Here is a 25,241-nt window from a genome sequence, read left to right as displayed (position 1 = left end):
TCCCTTTCCCTGGGACCCCGCCCGGGTGCAGCCCCCCCTCAGCCCATCGCATCGGCACCGCCGTGCTGGTAGCAACCGCCAGACTCGGCATCCCTGGGTTTCTCTAATCCCAGCCCGGAGCGATTCGCAGCCCCTCTGCCCTCCTGCAGCCGCGATTTAATCGTGCGCCGCGTGACAGAGCTTTGCCTTGAGCTGCTGCTGCCAAATAACCCCATCGGTCCCCCCACCCGGCCAGTTTTGGGGTGAGAAGCAGGGAATTACAGATCTCTGTGCAGCTTTTCTGGACTTTTCAGGGCTACTGCTGCATCCCCATCCATCCCCCTCTACCCTGCCCTGGAGGATTAAACCCTCCTGGCGCACCAGGGGCCACAGCCCCATCCCAAAGATAATTTTTGTGATCTCCTCTGCCTGTTTCTGCATGGTTATTAGCCAAACTGTGCTCTCACTGGGGCCAACAGATTTATAAATCCTCATAAAAAGAGTGGCAAATCCCACCCTAATAACTCGTAGCTGAACAGCTTGGAATCACCGTGAGATTTTATCAACTTCTGCTTGTTGCCCTTTTCCAGGTTGTGGGGTGTGTTGAGCCGTGCGAGTCCTGCGACCTTGCCCATAACTTCTTTGGTGGAAGAAGCACCCCTTCTTCTTTCTTTTTTAATGTTTCCCCCTTTATTTTAACTAGCTTTTGGTCTGTAACCTTGATAGCTTTTTTTGCAGGGTCCCGTGAGCGTTGTGATCTCTTTCTTTAGCACTTTGCGCCCAAGCCTGTCTCCATCACCTATAGCTTTGCTATAATCTCCTCCAACCTGGCAGCTGGAAAGCGGTGATCCCCTGTCCCTTTTGGGTGGGTGACATTGTCCCCTGTCTCATCTCCAAGCTTTCGGTGAATCCTGTCTCATCCTTTCTCCTTATCCTGGATCCGACCTTTTCTCCCTGCTCTGGAGCTGCTGCCAGTGGCTGGGAGATGCTTGTCCCAACGAAACTGACCCATTTTTGCCCCCATCTCATACTGGATATTGCCCCAGCTGACATGCAAAATTAATCCTGGGGTTGTCAGGGTTTCACCTGGATGCAGAATGAGGAAACTCTTTGAAATCTCAAATTTTTTTTTAATAGCTTGGCAGCCAGCAGCTTGTAATATTGCTTGTAAAATCCAGGTCTTCCCTGATCAGCCGCAGGCAGGGGGAGGGCTGGTGGGATGAGTGCGTGGGGCATAGAAAAAGGCATGTAAATCCCTGATTTCCAGTTTTCTGCACTGGTGGGGATTGCAGCGGTCCCAGAAGGCTGCTTGCCCCGGCAAGGGTGCTCTGCTCCTGGGTGCAAGCAGCTCCCGGGGTGACCCACGGGAAGCCCCAGCAGCTCACTTAATGAGTGGTAGAGACAGGGAGAAAATCCTCCAAAATACATTAATAGTAGTAATAATAATACTAACCAAAAATGCCAAAGCAGCAGTATGGGGAGGCTTAGTGCTGCCACGGCTGTCTCGTGTGGATTTGCAGGTGTGTAGTAAGGGCTCAACCAGAGCCATCTCAAAACCTTGTAAAAAGTCCCTTTTAAATTATTCCTGTGTAAATAAATACCTTTTTTTCCCTCATTATTTTCTGTCTCTGTTTCTAATGTAACAACCTGAGGATATGCGCAGCCTGCAGGGGAGCAGGGTGGGAGGGAGCGTGCTGTGTCTCGTCTTAGATAACGCTCTTGAGTTTGGTTGGATCGAGTTGCCTCGGCTATAAAGGTCTCAGAAGTGTCCTGGAGGAAAAACTACCCTGGGGAAAGAGGAGAAAAGCCTGCTGCCCAAGCCGACAGCGGAATAATAATTGAGGCTTGAGTGCTCAGCCATCGACGACCGCTTTTGGGGGCTGCTAAAGCATCTTTTAATCTGCCTTCAGGTAAGAGCATGCGGCTACGCCTTTGCCGGGAGGTGGTGGCGGGGGACGCGAGGGGTGGGTGGCGGAGCCGGGGAGAGGTGGCACCCGTCCCCGACGCGCGGTTGGCCCCAGAAGGCAGCCTAGCAGCCGGGCGGGCTGGCAGGAGGAGGCAGCGGTCGGGGCCGCCCGGGACGGGGGGCTGGCGGCGGGGGGAAGCCGCTCCCACCCCAGGAGGTGGCCCCTTGCCCGGCCGGGGCACCGGGCGCCCGTTCCGCGAGCGAGGGCTCAGCCAGCGCCACCGGACCCTGCCCGCAGGTAACTTTTCTCCCTGCTGTGGGCATTAATCAAACACTTGTACAGGCAAGAGGGAAGGGGGATGGAAAACCGGTGTTGCTTCCCTTCCCCCCCTTCCTCTAACCAGCCCTGCTATATTTTTTCTGCGCCCCCAGGCTATGTGCCGCTGCTTTGCAAACCGAGAAGCAAAGCTCCGCCGCTTCGTGAAGCGAAATCCCAAAGCTGTGCGGAGGCTCGAGCGCGGCCTCGCTTCCCGCCGGCTGCTGCCCCGTCTCCCCTCCCGCGGCTTTCGGCCACGCGTGGGCTTCCCCGCGGCCCCGGGCGGCGTCGCTGAGCGGATGCCGCCGGCCGCGCCAAGGGGTTGAGCTGCCAGCGCCGAGCCCGGCAGCGGGGTCTGCCGGCAGCAGAGGGAGGCTGCGAAAGGGATTCCTCTCGCCTTTGGGTCACTGCAGAGAGAAGAGTTGGGGCTTCATTTTTTTTAAATGTGGTTTTTGTTTTGTGGTTTGTTTTTTTAATTAATATTCTTTTGGAGCAGTCCAAGAAGAGGGTTTTCTTTCTTGTGCTGCTACAGGAGGGGAGAGACAGAGGACCTGGAGCATCCCCTGCGATCAGCACCATGCCACTCACTCGCCCCACCAGCCAAATCCGCGACGCCGCTTGGACCTCGGGCTTCAGGGAGATGACGGAGCCCTGGAAAGGAGCCGTCGGCTGCCTCGGCGTGGCTGTCTTCTTCGCCATGACCATCGGCATCATCTCCTGGCAGGCGCTGGAGCAGTCACCCGAGGAGTGGGTGCTGCGGGGCCATGCCGGCGGGATGCTGTGGGAGCGCCGGAGCGGTGCCCTGCTCCTGCGGGCGCTGCCGGCGGGGCGGACGGTGGCGGTGATCGCGGTGGGCGGAGTGCCAGCCACAGAGCCACCTCCACCGCGGGACCGCTGCTGGCACGACGGCGGGCAGTTCTGCTATGCCTGGGAGGAGGACGCGGAGCTCCGGCTCTCCCTCGAGCCCCCACCAGCCCCCGCCACCGAGTGCTACGGCGTCCGCTGGACCCCGCTGCGCCCCGACGTGATGCTGAAGGTAACGGGGACCCCCGTGCCCTTCTCTGAACCGTGGCGTTTGGGGTGAAATGAGCCAAAGCGGGGAAGATCTGGTCTGAACGCACAATTTCCCAGCATGGTTATGGGATCGCAGCATGGTTGGGGGCACTCCACTTTCCATAGCCTCCATGAGCTGGAGGGTCCCAGAGGAGGAAAAATCCCTTTGGAAGCCTTGTGCCCTGATGTTGAGCCCCCAAAACACTGGGGGGCTGTGGCGGCCACCTCCTGGTGCCGCATTGGTAACCCCAGGGCGGGAGAACCATGTTTATATAGAGACTGAATAAATAACCGCTTAAGATCACAATGTTGGCGAGAAACGTGAGGAGCTCAGAAAGGTCTCTTCCAACCACAGACACAATGTGCAGCTCTCTCGGGATGGGATTAATCCCTGTCCGCTGCTGCAAAAATTTATGGGGCCTTTTTTTTTTTTGTTGTATCCTTCCCAGTTTTCTCCCTTCGTTAAATAAAAGCAGACTCTGAAAATGAGCCTTGGGGAGGGGAAGGAAAAACCACATCAGACCACGTTGTCCTATTGTGGACAGGCCTTGGGAGAGGCGAGGGAGCGGGATGGGATCCCGTGGGGATGGGGAATTTTTCCCCTTTAGCTGCAAATCACCTGTTGACATTGTTTTGGGCAGGTGGAAGGTGTTGCCTGAACACAACCACCGTGTGTGGGGCTGGTTTGCCTTTGCTGACAACAATTTGGGGCGGTCGAGAGGATGAGCAGGGAAGAATGTGTTTTCCCTGCTTTAAAAAACAAAACACAAAACAAAGAAAAACAAAACAAACAAAAAACCCCCAACAACCCAAAACAAAGCCAAAACCAAACTGCTGGGAAATGATCCAGGGAAACTTAAGAGTTAAGAATAGGCTTCCCCCCTCCTTTCCTGCTGGTTGACTAGTTCAGCTGGCACCTGGGTACAGCCACTCTGAGCCTCCAGGGTTTCCACTTTAATAATTTACGTCTCCTCTCCCCACCCCTCAGTGAGGCTTAACCTCTCTCTGCCCCTGTGGCAGAAACAAGCTCGGTCCCCGGGGGCGCTGCCCGAGCCTTGGGGTCGGGTCGGGGTGAGCAGGGGTGTGCTGTGCCGAGCTGGGGGCCGCCGGGCCCCCTCTGCCTGCCCCAGGTTCCCAGGCGTTTGGGGAAGCCCGGCCCCGCGTGCGAAGTCACACGGGATGCTAAGCCCTGCTGATCCCCCGCTTTGGCAGAAAGGGGAAAGCTTTACGGGCTTTGAAGCTAAAACTGATGGTTTCTGAAAGGAGGCGGCTCGAGGACGGGGATGTCCCCCGGGGGCCAGCAGCTCATTGCCCCGCTGACCCATCAGCACTATGAGAAGTGCCCCAAACACCCGAACTGATTTAGTCTCGCTGAGGGAAGTACTTTTTGTTACCAGCCCTCAGGGAAGAGGGAGGCTTTGCCTTGGGGGAGAGCAGAAACCCCACAAATTAGCCCAGGGACACTGCAGTGCTATTGAGATGAGTGCTCACGACAGGGTTAAAATCTCCCCGTGTGCACGCAGGTGCAAATTCAGGTTGTAAATTTACCCCAGAAACACTGCAGGAAGTACTTAGGAGAGATTTTTTCTTTTTTTTTTTTTTTTTTTTAAAAAACAAACCAAACAGATTTTTTCCAGGCTGGGCTGGTGAAAGCACTCTTGCTGCATTTTAAAGCCGCTGCCTTGACATTTCCCCCTCCGCTGTCACGCTTGTCCTGCAGCAACGCACACCTGCGAAGCCTCTTTGCTTAGTTTCCAGCACTTTTTCACCAGCGACTCAAAAACCCGTTAATTTTTGGTAATTGTGGCTGGGTGCAGAAAGGTACCTGGGTGGGTGCTCCGAGGTGGGGTGACATGCGTGGGAGTTACCTCTGGATCTCCAGGCTGCTTCAGAGCAATTTAATTTTACTCAGATTAAGATTTTTTTTTTTTGTTTTCTTCAAGGTAAACAAAGCGCATAACTTGCACTACTGACTTGTGCTACAATTTTTTCCTCTTCCTGCACTTACATCATTTGATAACTTTAACAAACCGCAGGCTGAGAATGGTTGAATGGTCAGACAGAACTTCAGCATTTCTTTTCTTTACCTGGAAGCCCAGCTCTTGTGGAGGGAAAACTTAAACCTGAGTATCTTCTACCAGGTCAGATGCAGAAAGCAAAGAGTGAGCGCTCACTGCTTTTTGCATGAAACACCTAAATCTCATGGGGTTGGGGTTTTTCTTCCTGGGAAAAGACCTGTCCCGTGACTGCTCCGACAACGTTGTGATAACGTGAAGGGGTTTTGCCTCTCCAAATGCAACCGTTCACATGTTCATCCTCACCCCGAGGCATTTCTTGCCATCTGATGATGCTCTCTTGGCTGCAGGATTGCTTCTCCATGGCCAACGTCTCCTGGTACGGAGGGGCGAGCATCCGCGCCCAGCGCTGGCCGCTCAACGGCGCCGAAAGCCACGCGCAGCCCTTCGTTAGTGGCGACTTCAGCAAAAACCCTGCTGGCTACGGGCCTGTTTTGGAGAGATACTTTTTAGGTTCAACAGGTAATCGCACCCTTCCCTCTCCAATGTCCTATTGCTATTAATCCCTGGGTTTCTCCATCCCTCTTCTCATCTATAAAGTAACTAGTTAAGAGCAGGGTAGGTGTCTCAGAGGTTAAAATATCCTACAAATGTAGGGACAACTGGCAGCAGGACACAAGGGACGGATCCCACACTGCCTCATCCCTGTGGAAAAGGCCATGATATTAAACCTCAGCGCAGCTAAGCTGCATTTACAAGCCAGTACCCAAGAGGATGGGATTGGCCTAAGTCACCCCAGGGAAATTCCATGCTCTTAGTGTGTCCTTTTCATTGTTTTGTGGAGTTTTTTTGTTTGGGTTTTTTTGGGTTTTTTTGTTTTTTTTTTTTAATAGCTGAGGTTTGTGTCCATCGCCACATCCCCCAGCTCCACTCAAGTGGCTTCACCCCAAGCTCACAGGTGCCTGATGCTGCTACGGGATGCTGGATGTAGCTATGAGTTTAGACGCTGCTGTCATTTTTGGGTGGATGTTTGGATTATTCCGCAGAACACCAAAGTTCAGATAGTCCCCCAAATTAATCAGCTGATCTGCAGCTGCCCTGCATTGATGAAGCTGAAGCTGCTGCCTGAGCTAAATGCAGAGCAAAAAGGCAAAAAATGGAGCAAATCCACCCCTTGAAAGGCATTTTGGAGGTTAAAAGGGAATAGTGGAAGCAGACAGTGGGGATCTGCTTGCGTGGCCAGATCTGTGGCTGGGATGAATCCGGGAGGTCCTGGTACCAGTTAGGCTCTGCCCTGCACATCCCTGTCCCTGTGGCCACCAGTGTGAGGACCGAGAGGAGCCAGGCGCTTGCTGAGACACCACTTTCCTCTTCTCTCCCCAAAGGAGTGACGGTGACGGTGGTACCCGATGTGCCCCTCTTGCTCTCACTGGAGAGCAACAGGCATTTCTGCCTGGGAACGCCGGCGGGGAGAGCCGCGGTGCCCCTGCGCTACCTCCTCTGCATCAGCCCCGACGTCGCGGCCGCCCACCGGCACGTGGGCAGCCAGCTCGCGGGGCAGGCGCGGGCACTGCCAGATACGGCCCTCCTGGGGTAAGATGCTGCTTCCCTCCCAGCTACAGGCGTGCCCTCCAAGCCCTCGTCCCAGTCACTGCCCCGAGCACCCCGTGCCAGCATGAGGTGCAAACCCCGCTGGCTCTTTCCACCACGCAGGTCTCCGATCTGGCGGTATTATGGCCCGGTGGGTTCGGCTGCCAAAATAAAACGAGGTTTGAGGTCGCTGGTCAAGAGGTTGAAGCGGCATCACCTTCAGGAGGGGGTCCTGGCCCTGGGGGAGCGCTGCACCGCCATCCTCGCCGCCGCGGTACGTCCCGTCCTGCCGGCCCTCGGGCTCGAAAGGCGGGTGGAGAGCTGCCATCGGCCCGGCTCTCAGCACCGTTAAATCCCTACCGGTGAAATGCAGAAGCTCCCGTTTTGTGGGGTGTGGGGGTTGTGAGCCTCCCCTCCCTGCCAAGGGATGCTGGGTTTGGGGTTTCACCCCATGCGGGTGGTGACACGGAGCAGCCGGTGCTCTGTGGCTCTGAGCCTTTCTGCCTTTCCCTCCCTGCAGGACCACGTGTCCTCGGAGCGGACGAAGAGGCACGACTCGGCCCGTACCTGGGACCCTTCCCTGATAAAACCGCTGCAGCTCTCCATCACGCTGTCCCCGTACACCAGCATCGCCTCCCCGCTCTTCCTGCGTTCGCTGCGGGACAGCGAGGCGGCGAGCTACTGGCTGAGCCTGCAGCCCCGGCTCGGGGGCTGCTCGGTACGAGACCCTCCTCCAGCCCCTGCTGCTCCACATAATTAAAACTTAAAGCTGAATAAACACCCACAGAGGGGGACAACCGGATCCTTCTGTGTTTGGGACAAACCCTACGGGTGCAAACTGATGCCTGGGGGAGCAGCTTTTCTCCTGTTTCACAAGGAAGCAGCTTTCAAATTTCTACTTCAAAAAGATGTTTTTAAAAGTCACCAGTGTTCAGAAAATCCTCCCAGTTCCCTTTTTTGCAGTCATTTTAATGATATGCCAGATTGCCATCAACTCAGGGATTTTGGGGGGGGGGGGGGGGGGGGGGTGTCGAGGGAGGGTTTACACCTTTGTGTTGCACTGCGATGGTGCAAACTGGTGGGGCTGGGCGGGAGCTGAGCAGGCATCCTCTGGCCGTGGGCTCCGGGGCTGGTGCGATGTTTTATGGCTCCGACAGACCTTTTCGTCCTCTGCTGCAGGTCCCACTGCTGACCACGTGGAAGGGGCGGCTCTGTGCCCGCCTGAACGTCAGCAGCGAGGCGGCGCTGGGCTGGTACCTGGCACGTGCCCGGCACCTGCGGCAGGCGCTGGGGGCCGCGTACATCGTCTTCGAGGGCGCCGAGGGCAATGCCTTCCTGGAGCAAGCTGTCCCACCTCCTGCCGAGCTGGCGGGTGACCGGTACACTGGGGCGCTGGCGGAGGCGCTGGCGACGCTGGGCAATGCCACTGTCATCAGCGCTGGTGCCAGGTGGGTACCAAGGAGATGATGCTTTGCTGGAGCCCGACGGCTGTGTGAGCTGCCTGGGAGATGGTTGAGGTGATGCTTTAAATACGCCCTTGGGATGCCGAGATGCCGCTCAGCACCCAAGGAAGCAGCGTAGAGGTGGTCTAGGGCAATATGTAGGGAGGGATTGCTCTCTTATCTCCTCTTCCTCTCTCTTTCAGAGCATTTTAATTGTTTTGGGGTTTGTGTTTTTTTGTCTTAAAGGACAAAAATGCTTAAATGCCTTAATGCCAGATGCCATAAAAATGCATCTTGTCATTTTTTGGCCATTCGAGCTTCAGGTCGCTGCCTCTTCTGCAGGAGGGAGAGGGCAAACCCTGGAGTCTTGGCTAAATCCCTGTGTTGCTAATTGCTTGTGGTGTCAAATGACTGCAGTTTTCTCACTTTTCATGCTTGCATAGCCCACGACAGGGTTAATTTATTAATTAGCAGTTGTAACATGCCTCAAGACCCTTGGTTAAAGGCACTGAAAACTACTACTATTATTTTTTTCCCCCACTATTTTTATGTTTGGCAGATGCAAATGGATACGCAGGCTGTTTGCCAAATGACTTATTTCATGTTGTGGATGAGGCATTGATGGTAAACTGCATGAGAAGGCAACTTCAAAGCAGTTCATTTTCAATGAAAAAGCAAAGTTTCACATGCTGAGGTGGTGATGGGCTCTTACTCAGCCGTCTAGAAAACCAGAGTGCTGGAAATAGCCCCTTTTCTAACCATTTTTCAGTCTGTCCAGGATCATACCTTTCCTGGTGGGCAGTTTCCATACCAGAAGTGTTTGATAAGCCATTGCATCAGCCTTACCACCTCCTGAGATGAGAGCATCCTTTTGGGGAGTCAGCAAATGGGTGGGAGGTTGAGGAGGAAACGAAACTCTAGGAGCAAGCAGACTCAGACCGAAACCCCTCCCTTAGCTACATGAGCTCCAGACCATTTTTCAAGCCAAACCTCGTCATGAAGATCCAGATTTGACCCTTTCTGGCCACCAGAAACATTGACTCACATAGCAGGCTGCTTGACAACATGAACCCCTGCCCTGCCAATAAACCCAAGGTGTACAAATGCTACTAGAAAAAAAAAATAGGGGGGGGAAATAATGTTTCCCTCTGGCAGAGAGGTAAAACTGCTGTCAGAAATGACAGCCGCTCAGTGTGAAACAGATGAGCACGAATGAAAGCCAGGAAGATAAATCCTTCCTGCAGGACATGTCCCCTGGGCCATCTGTGTGGCAAGGAGCTTCATGCTTTGGGTTTGGGGAACTGCCTGGACCCGGGGCTCAGGGTGCTGTTGGGATACCCCCACTGGTGCCACGGGTATGTTTTTTGTGAGCACTCTTCCCCCCCCAGGTCAGTGTTGCTGTATGAGGAGTAGCAGGAAGATGGCTACAACCCAGAGCGTGGCTGTGCTGTCATCAAGGAGGGCCACCAAATTGCGGTCCTCGTGAGATCAAGTAGGGAGGAAGCTTTGAACAGGGGATTTGGGGAGGAGGAGGAGGAGGACTGGGGCTGCCAAACTCAGTGCAGTGGGTGGGAGCGGTACCGGGGAGCCCCGATTTCCCTCCAATGGAGATGCCAAGCCGTTGGAGAAGCCCATATCTGACCACAGCAGCTGCCAAGACAGCCAGGCATCGGAGAGCTTTGGCTTCTGTGAACCATCTAAAACCATTGGGTTTGTGCTCGTTTCGCCCAGATCCAGTCATCTACCGCTCTTCGTCCAGATGAGCCCGCTGCGCTCGGACTGGAGCCACGCGGGGCTGAAGGGTGTTATTCCCTCTGTGCTGCACTACAGCCTCTTGGGCTACAACTTCTTCATCCCCGATGCAGTAGGTAATAATTTCTTTTCTGTTTCCACTCCCCCGCTATTTCTGGCTTTTCTGCAGAGGTTCTTACAGCAGTTGTTCAGGCGAGAGGAGCACAAGAGGTGTGTTTGCACCATCTCACTTAGGTGTGCTCTACAAATCCTTGAAGCCCTTTGTTGCCGGTACCCAATTTTTGGCTGCGCTGACTTGATTGGGTTGAATGTTACTAGGGAATCGGCTGAGGAATTAAAAACAAAAAAACATGCTGTAAATTTTAATAGGCAGTCCCAGAAGCAGGTCTCTGGGGATGCCCTTCGCAGAGCTCCTTACCCACAGGCGGAGGGCAGCCTGCCACCTCTCACAGCTCTGCTTGAGCTAAAACCCACCCGGCAAATGCAAGGAGGGAGCCTGGAGCCAGGGAGCTGCATGCCCAGGCTCCTGGCTGGGAAATAGATGTTCTTAAACCACCAGCAGCCCTGCTCCTCGTTTGTTTTTCTGCTCCAAAGCACAATAGCTTGAGAAATCCTTAAATAAAAACATTGAAAGTCAAGAAACAATTATTTAACCAGGGCCAAGCAGCTTGGTTTTCCCCTCTTCTTGGAGGTGACTGGGTTATTTGTGTTTAAAACCTGCCCCAAACACGCAGAGGCTGCATGTGAAGTATCAGACCCGGAGAGCGGAGCTGCAGAGACAGCCCTGAAAAAGGGGGTTGTTGAGCATCTTTCAATTTTATCTCTATTTTTAGCCAGTTTTCCTTAGAAAACAAGGCCTAGGCAACCACAGCATGCCAGTTCCCTCCTCAAAGGTTGAACCCATTGGCTTATTTCGGCCAGGCGCCGGAGCAGATCCCCCGCATGGAGCGTGTTGTGGCGCGCGTGGTCCATCGGCTCGTGTCGCCGGGCCCTGGGAGCTGCAGCAGTGCGCAGGGGCCACTCGGCGTGTGAAAAGCCCCCGGAGGAAATGGGGCTTTGTGGATGGTTTGGGTGAGCCCTTGGCACTGCGGGGGTGCTGCACTGGATTTTCGGAGCGTGACTCCTAGAGATGCTCCAGCCCCAAGGGCTTTGCATCCCTTTCCCTGTCCCATCCCATCCTCTCCTGTCCTTCCCAAGCCCCTCTGGTGTTTGAGGGGAACCTTCCGCTACATGCTTCTGATCAGTTGGTTAGCAATCCTCTGCTTCTCCACCACTTTTTCACCATGAACTTGAAGGGATCCAAACTACAGGAGTTTTTTCCTGCACTTTGCACATCAAAGTGGCAGGGAAGTCCAGCATTTTCCCAACATTTTTCTTTGCAGGAGAGAAATCCCTTTTTACAATGTTCTGCTAAAATGTAGAAACTCCTGAGACATCACCCCCAGCATGTCTGGTCCTAAAATGGCCAGAGATGGATGTCTGATTGACATTTGCTGATGGTGCTGAAGGAAGGAAAGCATGGGTGAGGAGAAGTCAGCCCCCTTTGCGATGGGGTAACATGTCCTGCCCACATGGAGAGCAGGTTGTTTGGGAGTCACCCCCTGATGAGATGCCCTGAGCAGCCTCACTCAGCTCCTTGTCCCCGGCAGGAGGGAGCCTGGCCAGTGACACCCCAGGGGACCCGGAGCTGTACGTGCGGTGGCTGCAGATCATGACGTTTCTCCCCGTGATGGCCTTCAGCACGCCGCCCTGGCTCTGCTGCGACACCTGGGTACGTACCCCCATGCCCTGCAGAGCAGGATGCGGTGTCCCTTACACGACAAACACCCCCAAAAGCCATTAAAACCCCTACTGGGGAAAGCTGAGGCTAAAAATCACTGTCTTGTTCTTGCTACCCACAAAACCCTGCTCTCTGCCCCAGCAACCAGATCGCTGTACGCTCTCAGCAGTATTTGTGCTGCTGAATCAATGTGAGTTCACGTGCTACGTGCAGCCACGGGGCCGGTATCGCAGCGCCTGTAGAAATGACAGCAGTCGTCACGTGTCTCTCTCCCTCCCTTTTGCTGCTGGAGTTGTTTAATTACACTTTGATCAGGTAGTTAATATCTAGAGCAGAGCGAAGCCTGCAGATTCACCTTCAAGATCTTTTTAAACAGTTGGAGGCGTTTTCCCAAGGATGTCACCTTTAGGGCAATAAAAGGGGAGAGCGATTCCTAAAATCATGGGCACGGGGGGGGAAATGCCATTAAATCTCTTCGCCAGCAGCAAAAGAGTTCGTTGTTTTGGCTAAAGACATCAACACCCCGGCAGATATCACCTGCCAGCTGCTGTCCCCAGCTTTCCCATCTAAATGGGAATAAATCCACTGTATCAACCCCATTTGCACCTTGTTAGCTGCCATAACTTGATTAGGACATTACAATTCTCTTGCCAAGGGAATATATATATTTTTTTTTCTTTCTTTTCCTGCTTGCTTTCCTGTTTATTGGATGAAGGACTTGTCACAGGTTTCTCTTTCTTCCCCCACCCTGCAGGTCCTGAATCTCACCCGGCAATGCATACAGAGGCACCGGGACTTTGTTGTGCCACTCCTCATAAAGTACAGCGAGGAATGGCTTAGTTTGGGGTACCCCATCTTCCGGCCGGCGTGGTGGCTCAGTCCCACGGATCCAACCGCTTTCACCATAGAGGATGAATTTCTCATTGGAGATGAGGTAGGCAGCGCAGGGACTGCATGCCCTCCAAGGGTAATGGGGGGCAAGGAAGGTGCCCCCTGCGCTCGCCCTTCCGCCTCTTTGCACCCCACCTGAATGCAGCGCTCATGCAGAGGTTGGGTGACCCAAAGGGCTGATGGACCCTGTTGGCTCCTGTGGATCTGCAATTTATGCAAAATGAAGAGTCAACAAGACTTTTTCTTTCGTTTTTTTTTTCTTTCTGTTGGAAGACACCTCCTGATGGTCAGCATTGCTCTTTTTCCCCCTCTTTTCAGGCCGTCAATCCCATTACTTGGAGCTACAGCCCATCACGACCAAGGAGCAGCACCACATGCAGCCTCCTGGTCCTCTCAGGGGGCTCCTCTAGCCACGCTTTGGGGTTTTTCCTCAATCCTAATCAAATGCAACCCAGAACAGATGGGGAGCATCAGTAAGCACAGACCCTGGGGCCCAAATTCAGGCTTACATCGATGTCCCAGTTGAGTTTGCTGACCAATATATTGCCTATGGGGTTTACTCATTTGAAGCTATATCTTACCCCACTGGCAGCTACAGTGAGGATATATTCAGCCCCTGTGAGAGTTTTGAATGGAGGCCATCAAATTTATAAGGCTGTCACAAGTTAGGTGAACGTTATCAAGACATCTGTGGCGTGTTTAACACAGATTGATGTTTTTTATCCGTTTTCCTAGTAGAGATTTAAACGTGGCTGGCATCTGCTTCCCTGCAGTTTTCTTTTTTCCCCAATTGTTCAGATTTCAGTGGTTTTATGCTGTAAGTATTCCTTGCAAGTCTGGTGTTTTCACACCTTGGTTGTGGCTTGTGTAGGGGGGAGTTTCTCCCATCTCCCTCCCTGAAAACGCACCTCTCTCATCCCATCACAGCTTGTGAAATGTTTGTTTAGCACATAGAAGGCATGACACATAATGTGATTTATGGCCGCTTTGAATAAAAAAGGTCTTGGAAAGGCAATCCAGGTCTTCAGAAAAAGACCTTTCTTAAAGAAAACTGTGCCTCATCCTCCCATTTTTATAAGGAGAACTTCTATTTTGTGTGGTGGCATCACTTAATCTTTGTCCCTCCTGCTTTGCCTTGGTGCAGGATATCAGCAGCTCAAGATTTCAGCAGTTCCTACAGGGTTGGGGTTTTTTTCTTCATTAAAAGCATAATCCTCTGTTCATACTACTGCATTCATCTTGCAGCGTGCTGGGCTGCCTTTACACGGGGATGCTGCTAATGATGGGGACACGGTCTCCCTAAAAAAAAAAATCCAAACTCCAAAAAGTTCAGTAGTTTTTCTTGTTTTAATAAAAACCAGCTTATGCTGCAGTTATATTTACAGGCTCTGCCTGCAGCCTCGAGCAGAAATTGCAATACCTGATTTCCAAGCTTGGGGTTCTTACCACAAATTCTGCAATTTAAATTTATAATTTTGCTTGTTGTTTTTCTTTAAGGAAACTTTCATTGCAGAAGACTGCTAAAATGTCTTTCTGCTGCTTCTTAAAAAGTAGAGAGCTCAAATGATCAGGTGGGATGTTTTTAAAATACAAATCCTTGGCACAAATAAGAGTTAGATCGGTGTTGTGTGAACGCAGAGGTTGGAGGGAGCCGAGGCGTTTCTGCTGTCCCAGCGTGCTGCAGAGCACAGGTCTGGGCAGTAACAGTGGTAACTGGCTATAACTGCACGGAAGCTAAAACACAGTTCTTTCCCCCCAAATCACTTGAACTGAAGAATCCCTGATGCAATTGAATTGGCCAAGGCAGAAATGTGGTCTCCGTGAGAGTCCCAGTAAAATAGGGCAAACTCGTGGCCTTTGGTGGGAAGGTCGGAGCAGCGTCAGCCCTATCTCCTAGGAGGTGTGGAGTTACGGCTTGGCTGAGAGCTCCTAAAATGCAGGAAAAATGTGGTGTCTGCTCCATAGGCTTGTCAGGGCCAAGCATTTCTGATAAAGCGTGATGGGAGGCTGGCAAAAATCTTGTCTGACTTTGGTTTTCACTCCTGCCCCACCCCCCTACCCCCCCCCGCCCGGTCCCCAGAGCCTGAGGTTGTGGCAGGAGAGCCTAGATGGGGATGTTTTTGCTTCCAAGCTGGGTTTTTGGAAGCTAGGAGAATAAAATGCACTCCAGAAATGGCATTGGTGCAATTTGGAGCATCATTAATAATAAATTACTGGAAAATACACAGGATGATTCTGTCCCAGTAAGGTCTGAGGCAAGAATAAGTGTTAGGACACAGGGATAAACCTTTTGAACATCATCCCTCAGTGCAAGCAGCTGCTGCAGGGTGCTGATGAGCATGGCTTTGTGCTACTGCTGAAGCCTTTAGCTCCTGAGCTGCACCTTAGGCTTTTTTGGGGGGTAACTGTGCTGGGAGGACAGCCCTGCTTGGAAACCTGATTTTCAGTCTGCGATTTGTACGCTTATTACTTCCAGATCTCATTAATCCACATCTCCTGGCAGCAGTACATTCATGCTGAATCTGGTGGGACGACACATCTGTCAAATTAGGAAGAGCGCTCAATAAATGGTTTTTATGTCAGATTTTTTCTGGCTACGAAGGGATGCCAGTATCTCTCTGCCCCCTTCGAGCAGATGGGACAGCAACAGCTTTGGGTTTGTGTGGGTGGTTTTGAGATGTGGTGTGGGACTGCAGCGGTTGAGGAGGCTTTGATCCTTGACTAGAGGTCTTGAAAATGGATTTAACACCCCACAGCCATATTCCAGCATTACTCATGAGCAAATTTCCACTACTGGGAAGGGGAATTGGAGCTGACCGCTCTCGAATCCTTCCAGCAAAGCATGTTGAAATGTAATAGCAAAGAGACAAGTTGCACTGATTTGGCAAAAGTAATATTGGCGCGTGCTGTTTTGTGGCTGTGACACAGCGCTGCTGCTTGACGCTGCAAGAGGCAGGGAAGCCAGCTCTGGCTGCCAAATGTATTCCAAAGGGCAGGAGGGTCCAACAACGTCCCCCAAAGTGTGCCAGACACCACGATGTCTCCCTGGGATGATGCTGGTGTGCAGCTCGAGGAGCATCCCTAAGGGCTGCAGGGATGAGTCCCCAGCACTTGCTCTTTGCTATTGACTGGGACCTCCAAAAATGGGGTTTAAGAGGGACTGATCCATAAATCTAATATCAGTGTACACTACTTAGCCTTTTTTCCTCCTTTAATGGCCTTTCTAGAGTGTTAACTTTTTTCCTATCATCCCCTCTTCCTTCATCATCATGTGAACCCAGTTCTGTGCAAATACAAATCAAAGCCTCGGTGTTCAAGTAGATTTAAATTGAAGCCAAAGCAGCTGATTCTGTGTAGGTTTGGGGTTTTTTTCTTTTCTGAAAAGATCTGCTTTTCTTGCAAAACTCTTATTTAGGGCCCTGAAGACCTCTTTCAGTTTCTGAAATGAGCACCTTTGTCAGGAGTAAATATTCTCAGAATGTTGAAAAGTGCTTTTCCCATAAAGCAAGGAAGACAGAGTTTTAGCCTTTTTTTTTTTTGAGACTGGATTACCTTGACTAAGTCATTGGGGAGGAGCAAGCAGAGCACACTTCTTACGCCTCGTGTCTGAATGGGACTCACTGGTTTGACGCAAGAACAACATTTTTAGTGCTTTTATTTTTATATGCTTTTTCAAATGCAATTACCTGTATGCCAAGGCCACTGGCTGAGATTTTAATGTGAGGGCACTGGGCAGCTATGTCCCTTGAAACTCCAAAGAAACCTTGAGTCCATAGAATGATAAATGTGAATGTGTTGCTTGAGGCTGTACATATCATGTTGCATATTTTGAACACCAGCTTTTCCTGGGGCTTATGTAACCTGCTACACTTAATTAGCATGAGAGGCTGAAACACAGATCTTTCTCCTAAGTGCAGGAGAGGAAAGCTGAGAAGGGAGGGTTAAGTATCCTGGAGAGCAGCCCCAGGCAGAGGGCTTTTGAAATCCTCCTTTTTAGCAGCCTGGAGCTAAAGCTCTTCTCCCACCCCTATAACATGTGCATTTCCAATTGAAATACAAGTTTCTGCTTGGCTTTATATCAGATTATATTTGACTTCGCTGAAGAAGTTGTATCAGAGCCTGCCTGAACCAGACCCTCCCAAGCACAGGGTCATGGGAGGAAAGGGAAATTCCTAACTCTGCCACAAATCCCTTCTGTGGCACGGGGATGCCGCTCACCCTGACTCTGCGCCACCAATTCCCATTGTAATCCTGTAAAACCTCCTCAGAAGCTGCTTCATGTGAGCCTGAACCCACCTGCAGCCCCTGGGACTTGCTGGCCAGCCTGTGCTCCTGCTCTGCCTGCATCCCCCCTGCCTTGCTCAACTTAAAAGCACGAGCTTTGTTTTGCAGGAAACGCAGACTTCTGATGCGTTTTTTTTGTTCATGTCTTCCAAAACATGAGCTGGATGGACTTTAGGGCTACTGCAGGCAGGGATGATCCCAGCCCTGGGAAAATGAAGGCCACTGCATCACCTTTCTCACTGCAATTCGGGACACCCTGTGCTCACCACCTTTGGCCTCTGCTGCTTGCATGGATGGATCCGTCATGTGCTAAACTTCTTTTTTTTTTTTTTTTTTTTTTTCCCCTTTCTCTCTTTCACTGCAGGTCCTGGTTGCCCCAGTAACAGAAAAAGGCCAAATGTGGAGAGATATCTACCTGCCTGGAGAAGGACACCTGTGGATGGACACCAACACTGCCCACGTGTTCGACGGAGGCACCGTCCTCAGGAACTACTCTGCCAGCCTTGCGGAGGTGCCAGTTTTTGTAAAGACCTCTTAAATTCACAGACTGCTGCAGCTTTCAGACAGTTGACCTCTTACAGAGCAGCGCTGGCCAAATGTGCTCGCTCTTCCGTGAGACTATGTCAGCCCATTTGCACTTTTCCAACACCCTTTTTTCTTTTTCTTTTTTTTTTTTTTAAATTGCAGCGGAAATTGTTTGACTCTTTTCTCAATCGGTGTTATTCTAAAATAGTGGAAATACAGCTTTGGCACAAACATCCATCCACGCAGAATGTTGGCCTATATCTTCCCAGGGTTTTCCTTGTCGGGGGATAGGGTGGAGAGAGAAGTGTGTGTGTGTCTCTGGGTTTAGGTGGGCACCTCCAGCATTTCCAGGCCCCTGGCACCACGCTCAAAGATGCTGCCTTGTCCAGAGAGTGGGTTTTCCATAAGAGGAGATAAACAACTCTCAGCTTACACCAGATGGGATGTTTTGCATTTAAAGAAAAAAGTATATACAGGGGAAACTAACTATGATAGCTCTGTTCGTGTGCATGGACATCACATGTGCTAAGTGCTCCCTGTTTCTCTCATCTGATGCTGCGTGTCTGCTCTCCCAGGAGAGGCTCTGGTAGCAAGAGCCTGACTTCAAGGGTAATTAGAAAATTGTGTGAATTCTGGGTCTATTGGAAGCAGGTTTCTGTGGAAGAAAAATTGATTTGACTAACCTAAACTTGATAAAGGAAAGGAGTGGCTCTAACAGAGCATGATGTGGGCAGACAGGATGATTGCCCACCTTGACATAAGAACTGTGGATCTCAGCACCAAACCCCTGCGTGCCCCAGCTAGTGCTTTTCACGATTTGTTGAATTTTATGGGTTTTTCCAGTTATTTCTGGCAGTACAAGGGGCATCCAGTGTGACTGGCTGCCTTCTGTTCTGCCTATGGATATGTCTTCTGCTGGAGCGATGTCCCACGTGCTGACTATGACCTTAAGGAGATTAATAGCTACTGGGATAGTGCAAGTTATGGATTAATGGGACATGAACGTGTACGTTGATGGGGTGATTTCAAAGGCTGGCATTTGGGAGCAGGGACGAGGTGATAGCTGGGGCAAGATTGAGCCTGCATGCAGTGCTTCCAGCAGTATTGCCACGTTCGGGCACATCCAGCCTCTAGCAATGAAGCACGCTGGGGGTATGTGGAAACTGCTGCTGTACCAAGCCACAGCTCTGCTGAAAAACTGAGATTTAAGGGGTAACAGCTTCTGCCACCAATATTCCCCTGAAAATAAGTAGAGGAAAAACAACGCAATAGGAATAAATGGGTTTCAGATGTGAAAGCCTAGAGAAGGGAGGGGTGAAGAGATGAGGAGGGGATGTGGTGAGACCCGAGCTCCTTCCCTGGTCCACAGAGGTACACAGCAAGGCCAATGGGCAGCACCGAGAGGAAAACGAGGGGCTGGATGAGGATACCAAGGCACAACCAGGAGCCTAGGCCATTTCAAAACACCCACGAAGGTTGCTCAGATGCATAAGAAAGCACAAGCTGAAACAAGGGAAGCTCTCGCTAGCTGTGGTAGAGAACGTGTTTATTTGGAGGGAGGGCAAGCCCTGGAACAGGTTGCCCAGCAGGGTTCTGCAGGCTCCATCCCTCGAGATTGTCAAAGCCTGACCGGGTGCAGCCCTGGGCAGCCTGCTCTGGCTGCCCCTGCTCGAGCAGCTGCTGGGACGAGATGGTCTCCGGAGGTCCCTTTCCAGTCTCTGATTTGCCACAAGAGGAGACGCCAGGAGAACTTTCTGCGTGGATTTCGTTCCTCAGCAGGAGCAGCGGGGCTGGCTCCATCCTGCCGGCTGCCGCTGCCAGAGTCAGAGCCAACCCAGGTGGCGACTGACCCACCGCCACCGTCCGTCCAGGTGCCCCTCGGCAGCACCACAGGCACCGCTCGAGGGCCTTGCGTGTCCCCGGGAGGGCTGCGCTGCCTCGGCAGGCGATGGTCAGAGGGCGAGTGTTGCGTTTCCCTTGTTGGTCGGGTGTGCCAGCAGCTCTGCGCCGGCAGGGCTGCGGGGCTTCCGCCCGCCTCGGCCCCGTGCTGCACGCCCTTCTCCGGGGGAGTCCTGGCCTCTGCGCTGGCTGCACTCCCTTCTCCTGGCATAGGCTGGGACTCCTGTTCAGGGCATTAGACCTGAACCCTCTTCTCAATCCCTCCTTCTTTCCCGCTCCCAGTGGGGTCAGCCCCCAGTGCTGCGGGACCTGTGCGGGGATCGGGTCCTCCCTGCAGAGGCTGGGACGTCCCGCCATTGAGGCCTTTGAAGCTCGGCCGTCGTCAGGATCCCTGCTTTTCCACTGCCTCCGCCATGCAGAGGAGTCGTGTGTGGGGCCCGGGTGCCTCCTATGGGCCCCCTGGCCTCGCCTGGGGGACCTGCTCCGTTGCCTCTCCCAGGGCCGGGGACGCTCCCTGTCCCTGCTGGGCCACGGCTGCCTGCTGCGGTGGGCCGGTGATTGCCGAGGTTGTGCCCTGGCGCTGCGGGACCTGCGGCAGGATCTGCTCCGCGTTGCGTGCCGGTCCCTGGAGGAATGCCTGCGTGCCTGCTGGCGGTGCTCGCTCCTGACGAGGAGGCCGGGACGTTCCGCTTGGGCCTTGGAGCTCAGCCCTAGTCGTGAGCAGCGTCCGAAGCCCTGCTCTGCCACCGCCTCCTGCTTCCTGAGGAGTCGTGCTGGTGCCGTCGGTGGTCACGGTGGTGCCGCCTCGGGGACCTGCCTCGGCTCCTCTCTGGGGCCCTGGCGTGGCCACCGCCGTGCTCTCTTCTGGCAGAGCTGCCATGCTGGCGGCCTGAGGAACGCTGCCGCCTGCTTTCTGCAGAGCGGCGGCCTTGCCTTCGTCTGTTGTCGGGTGCGATGATGTGCACCTCGTGGTTGTTGGCTCCCAACTTGTGGAAGCGGTGAACAGGCTGCCGGCAGTTTGGGCACACGGCTTGTCTGCGGGTCCACTCCCAAATGCAGGGAAAACAGAATTGGTGCCCGCACCAGCTCACGGAGGCTTCATTGGTGATGGTGTCCTGGCAGATCGTGCAGAATGGCTCCTCAGAGGCACCCAGCGGCGCGGCCTGGGGCACCTGGCTGGTGCTGGGAGCAGGGGAAGAGGTGCCCTGCTCTGCCAAGTTCTCCTCCTCCGATGCCATCTCGTGCTGCAAACGACAGAGAGAGAAAGCTCACGACCTGCCCTGGAAGCAGCAAAGCTGATGAAGACGAGCGCTGAAGAGGTGCCTGCCTGCTCTGCCTCGGGGCTGTGCTTGTGGTGCCACAAGCGGCAGGGACCGTCCCGGAGCAGATGAGTGACACCAGGGGCATCTCAGTGTGCTCCTGCTCTTCGGGCAGGGCGGTGACTGACCTCTCGGAGACGTGCAGGCAGGAACTGGGAAGGCAGGCCGGCGGTTCGTGGCCTCTCCGCAAGGGCAGGAGAAGGGTGGGGGTGCGGCAGGTCGGGATCAGCGCCCCGGGTCCTGCTGTCGTTCCCGTCCAGCAGATCCTGTCTGCGCCCTGGGCAGGGAACTCGCGGGATGGGGGTCCTTTGTCCCCCCACCTGCAGACGTCTGTCCCCAAGGCTCGAGAACAGCACTGTGGCCCCTTCAGGGCTGCCCCACGCCTTAAAGTGAGCGATGTCGCGGGAGTCAAGGTGACTCTCTGGTGACATCACAGAGCTTTTGGGAACCACGGCGAGAGGGCAGAAGCCCGGTGTTGGGGGGACAAAAAGCCCCCTTTGGTAAGCGTACTGTGTCCATCGCTGGGCTCCCCAGTGCAGGGGGGATGTGGACATACCGGAGAGAGTCCAACGAGGGCCCCAAGCATGGTGAAGGGACGGGAGCGCCTCTCCTATGAGGAAAGGCACGGAGACCGGGTGCTCGATGGAGCTTACACGCCTCGGTGGCACACAGGCTCTGACCTTCCTATAGTTTTTCCCCTATGCTGTTATTTACGTGAGTGATTCAGAAAAGAAGGGAAAGGGGAAGGGGAAAGGGAAAGCAAAAGGGTAGGGGAAGGGAAAAGAGAAGGCGAAGGGGTAGGTACGATAAGTGCAGTTGGCAGAGAGCTACAAGGATCATCCAGTCCAGCTGCCTGACCGCTTCAGGGCGACCAAAATTTAAAGTAAATTACGTTGCACCAAAGGCTTCTCTGCTTTTTCTTGTTTCTCTAACTTGTGGTCAAATCTCTGCCCTTCTTCGGGCAGGGCGGTGACTGACCTCTCGGAAACGTGCAGGCAGGAACTGGGAAGGCAGGCCGGCGGTTCGTGGTCTCTCCGCAAGGGCAGGAGAAGGGTGGGGGTGCGGCAGGTCGGGATCAGCGCCCCGGGTCCTGCTGTCGTCCCCGTCCAGCAGATCCTGTCTGCGCCCTGGGCAGGGAACTCGCGGGATGGGGGTCCTTTGTCCCCCCACCTGCAGACGTCTGTCCCCAAGGCTCGAGAACAGCACTGTGGCCCCTTCAGGGCTGCCCCACGCCTTAAAGTGAGCGATGTCGCGGGAGTCAAGGTGACTCTCTGGTGACATCACAGAGCTTTTGGGAACCACGGCGAGAGGGCAGAAGCCCGGTGTTGGGGGGACAAAAAGCCCCCTTTGGTAAGCGTGCTGTGTCCATTGCTGGGCTCCCCAGTGCAGGGGGGATGTGGACATACCGGAGAGAGTCCAACGAGGGCCCCAAGCATGGTGAAGGGACGGGAGCGCCTCTCCTATGAGGAAAGGCACGGAGACCGGGTGCTCGATGGAGCTTACACGCCTCGGTGGCACACAGGCTCTGACCTTCCTATAGTTTTTCCCCTATGCTGTTATTTACGTGAGTGATTCAGAAAAGAAGGGAAAGGGGAAGGGGAGGGGGAAAGGGTAGGGGAAGGGGAAAGAGAAGGCGAAGGGGTAGGTACGATAAGTGCAGTTGGCAGAGAGCTACAAGGATCATCCGGTCCAGCTGCCTGACCGCTTCAGGGCGACCAAAATTTAAAGTAAATTATGTTGCACCAAAGGCTTCTCTGCTTTTTCTTGTTTCTCTAACTTGTGGTCAAACCTCTGCCCTTCTTCGGGCAGGGCGGTGACTGACCTCTCGGAGACGTGCAGGCAGGAACTGGGAAGGCAGGCCGGCGGTTCGTGGCCTCTCCGCAAGGGCAGGAGAAGGGTGGGGGTGCGGCAGGTCGGGATCAGCGCCCCGGGTCCTGCTGTCGTCCCTGTCCAGCAGATCCTGTCTGCGCCCTGGGCAGGGAACTTGCGGGATGGGGGTCCTTTGTCCCCCCACCTGCAGACGTCTGTCCCCAAGGCTCGAGAACAGCACTGTGGCCCCTTCAGGGCTGCCCCACGCCTTAAAGTGAGCGATGTCGCGGGAGTCAAGGTGACTCTCTGGTGACATCACAGAGCTTTTGGGAACCACGGCGAGAGGGCAGAAGCCCGGTGTTGGGGGGACAAAAAGCCCCCTTTGGTAAGCGTGCTGTGTCCATCGCTGGGCTCCCCAGTGCAGGGGGGATGTGGACATACCGGAGAGAGTCCAACGAGGGCCCCAAGCATGGTGAAGGGACGGGAGCGCCTCTCCTATGAGGAAAGGCACGGAGACCGGGTGCTCGATGGAGCTTACACGCCTCGGTGGCACACAGGCTCTGACCTTCCTATAGTTTTTCCCCTATGCTGTTATTTACGTGAGTGATTCAGAAAAGAAGGGAAAGGGGAAGGGGAAAGGGAAAGCAAAAGGGTAGGGGAAGGGAAAAGAGAAGGCGAAGGGGTAGGTACGATAAGTGCAGTTGGCAGAGAGCTACAAGGATCATCCAGTCCAGCTGCCTGACCGCTTCAGGGCGACCAAAATTTAAAGTAAATTACGTTGCACCAAAGGCTTCTCTGCTTTTTCTTGTTTCTCTAACTTGTGGTCAAATCTCTGCCCTTCTTCGGGCAGGGCGGTGACTGACCTCTCGGAGACGTGCAGGCAGGAACTGGGAAGGCAGGCCAGCGGTTCGTGGTCTCTCCGCAAGGGCAGGAGAAGGGTGGGGGTGCGGCAGGTCGGGATCAGCGCCCCGGGTCCTGCTGTCGTCCCTGTCCAGCAGATCCTGTCTGCGCCCTGGGCAGGGAACTCACGGGATGGGGGTCCTTTGTCCCCCCACCTGCAGACGTCTGTCCCCAAGGCTCGAGAACAGCACTGTGGCCCCTTCAGGGCTGCCCCACGCCTTAAAGTGAGCGATGTCGCGGGAGTCAAGGTGACTCTCTGGTGACATCACAGAGCTTTTGGGAACCACGGCGAGAGGGCAGAAGCCCGGTGTTGGGGGGACAAAAAGCCCCCTTTGGTAAGCGTGCTGTGTCCATCGCTGGGCTCCCCAGTGCAGGGGGGATGTGGACATACCGGAGAGAGTCCAACGAGGGCCCCAAGCATGGTGAAGGGACGGGAGTGCCTCTCCTATGAGGAAAGGCACGGAGACCTGGTGCTCGATGGAGCTTACACGCCTCGGTGGCACACAGGCTCTGAACCTCGCATAGTTTTCCTCTATGCTCTTATTCACGAGGCTGATCTAGTAGAGAAGGGAATGGAAGAGAAGAGAAGAGAGCGGTTGGCAGGGACCTACAGGGATCATCCGGTCCAGCTACCTGACCACTTGAGGGCGACCAAAAGTTAAAGGAAATTACGTTGTTCCGAAAGCTCCTTGTTTTTTCTTGTTTCTTAAAGTTATGGTGCAACCTCTGCCCTTCTTCGGGCAGGACAGTGGCTGACCTCTCGGAGACGTGCAGCCAGGAATCGGGGAGGCAGGCCAGCGGTTCGTGGCCTCTCCGCAGTAGAGCCCCATCTGGTGCGCAGCAGCGTGCGCGAAGCCGTGGGCCCCTGCCCTGGGCGGCTGCGGTACGGAGCTGGTGCCCGCGTTGGGGGCGAGCAGTGTCCTGGTGTGATGCGGGGCCGCGTCTTCGCAGAGGTGTCCCCACCCCCAGGGCTGTGATCTCATTCCAGCGTCCCTGTAATGCACAGGCCACCACCCTGCAAGACCGAGTGTGTCTGTAACGGATTCTGGCCGTGAGCGACAGCAGCCGCCTCCTGGGCCTCGTCGTCCTGGGCCCGGCTGCTGGGGCCGTCCTGCTCGCCCCCAGCCGGGGTGCCTGGGTGCATCCCCAGGGCAGGGCTGGGCCCCTTGGAGCGGCCTGGCCCCAGCACAGGAGAGTCCCTGGGCGCCCCGCTGTCCCCCCCAGCCCCGCGGCTCAGGCTTTTAAGGTAGCGCTCGCATTCCCATCAGTGGCGCCAGAAGGCAAGGGGCATACGTACAAGGTGGCTGTCTCGAATGCAATTTCCAATTACGTATTTTTTGCACTGGGTGAAAGCCTGCTGCCTGTCTATCGCAGGTCCATTTAAGTCAGTATGCAGTAGAGAAGGTGTAAACGTTCCCACAATAAACTGGAATCCATTTTGAGTGAATAATCTCATTTCTGATTACCTCGGTGGTCTTCTAAGAGAACGCAGGCACTCACTTGCTGCCTAGACTTTAGCCTGCGCTGGCTGAGAGCATTGCCAAGCCTCTGCCCGGTAGCAGAGCACGGCTTCTTTGGTTGTGTGACGCTGCCGGGTCAGAAGGCCTCTCTCAGATATCCACCTTGCTGGATTCATGTGGACTCAGTTTTCTTGCCCGTCTCCCCCAGCAGTTATTTGTTGCTGCTGATCGAGGTCAGCGGTAGGAAGGCGCTTAGCCTTCAGTCCCCAGCACGCAACTCCTGCTGGGGGATCCGAATAAAGTTTGGGGAGAGCTCCTTCC

At 54.1% G+C, this 25,241-nt stretch overlaps 1 protein-coding gene across 1 annotated transcript; it reads left to right on the top strand.

The window, feature by feature from the left end:
- The first annotated feature begins 2,652 nt into the window (after window positions 1-2,652).
- On the top strand, window positions 2,653-17,773 carry LOC142057147 (SITS-binding protein-like). The gene is made up of 10 exons (XM_075092613.1): window positions 2,653-3,237; window positions 5,620-5,791; window positions 6,655-6,862; window positions 6,983-7,133; window positions 7,380-7,577; window positions 8,039-8,307; window positions 10,033-10,169; window positions 11,703-11,824; window positions 12,588-12,767; window positions 17,373-17,773. Exons 1-10 carry the CDS (start codon window positions 2,779-2,781, stop codon window positions 17,544-17,546), a joined length of 2,070 nt encoding a protein of 689 aa, XP_074948714.1. The 5' UTR covers window positions 2,653-2,778; the 3' UTR covers window positions 17,547-17,773.
- Window positions 17,774-25,241: the final 7,468 nt, after the last annotated feature.

The sequence above is a fragment of the Phalacrocorax aristotelis genome, chromosome 5 (assembly GCF_949628215.1).
Source record: "Phalacrocorax aristotelis chromosome 5, bGulAri2.1, whole genome shotgun sequence".
NCBI classification, from domain to species: domain Eukaryota; kingdom Metazoa; phylum Chordata; class Aves; order Suliformes; family Phalacrocoracidae; genus Phalacrocorax; species Phalacrocorax aristotelis.
This window is presented reverse-complemented; position numbering and strand designations above follow the sequence as displayed.

What these genes read in the sequence shown, in the direction of transcription:
- LOC142057147 (XM_075092613.1), top strand. Translation starts at nt 2,779, where the DNA reads ATGCCACTCACTCGCCCCACCAGCCAAATCCGCGACGCCGCTTGGACC. An exon ending in GTCATCAGCGCTGGTGCCAG is followed by an intron (nt 8,308 to 10,032) that starts GTGGGTACCAAG and finishes CGTTTCGCCCAG; the next exon opens with ATCCAGTCATCTACCGCTCT. An exon ending in CTTCATCCCCGATGCAGTAG is followed by an intron (nt 10,170 to 11,702) that starts GTAATAATTTCT and finishes TGTCCCCGGCAG; the next exon opens with GAGGGAGCCTGGCCAGTGAC.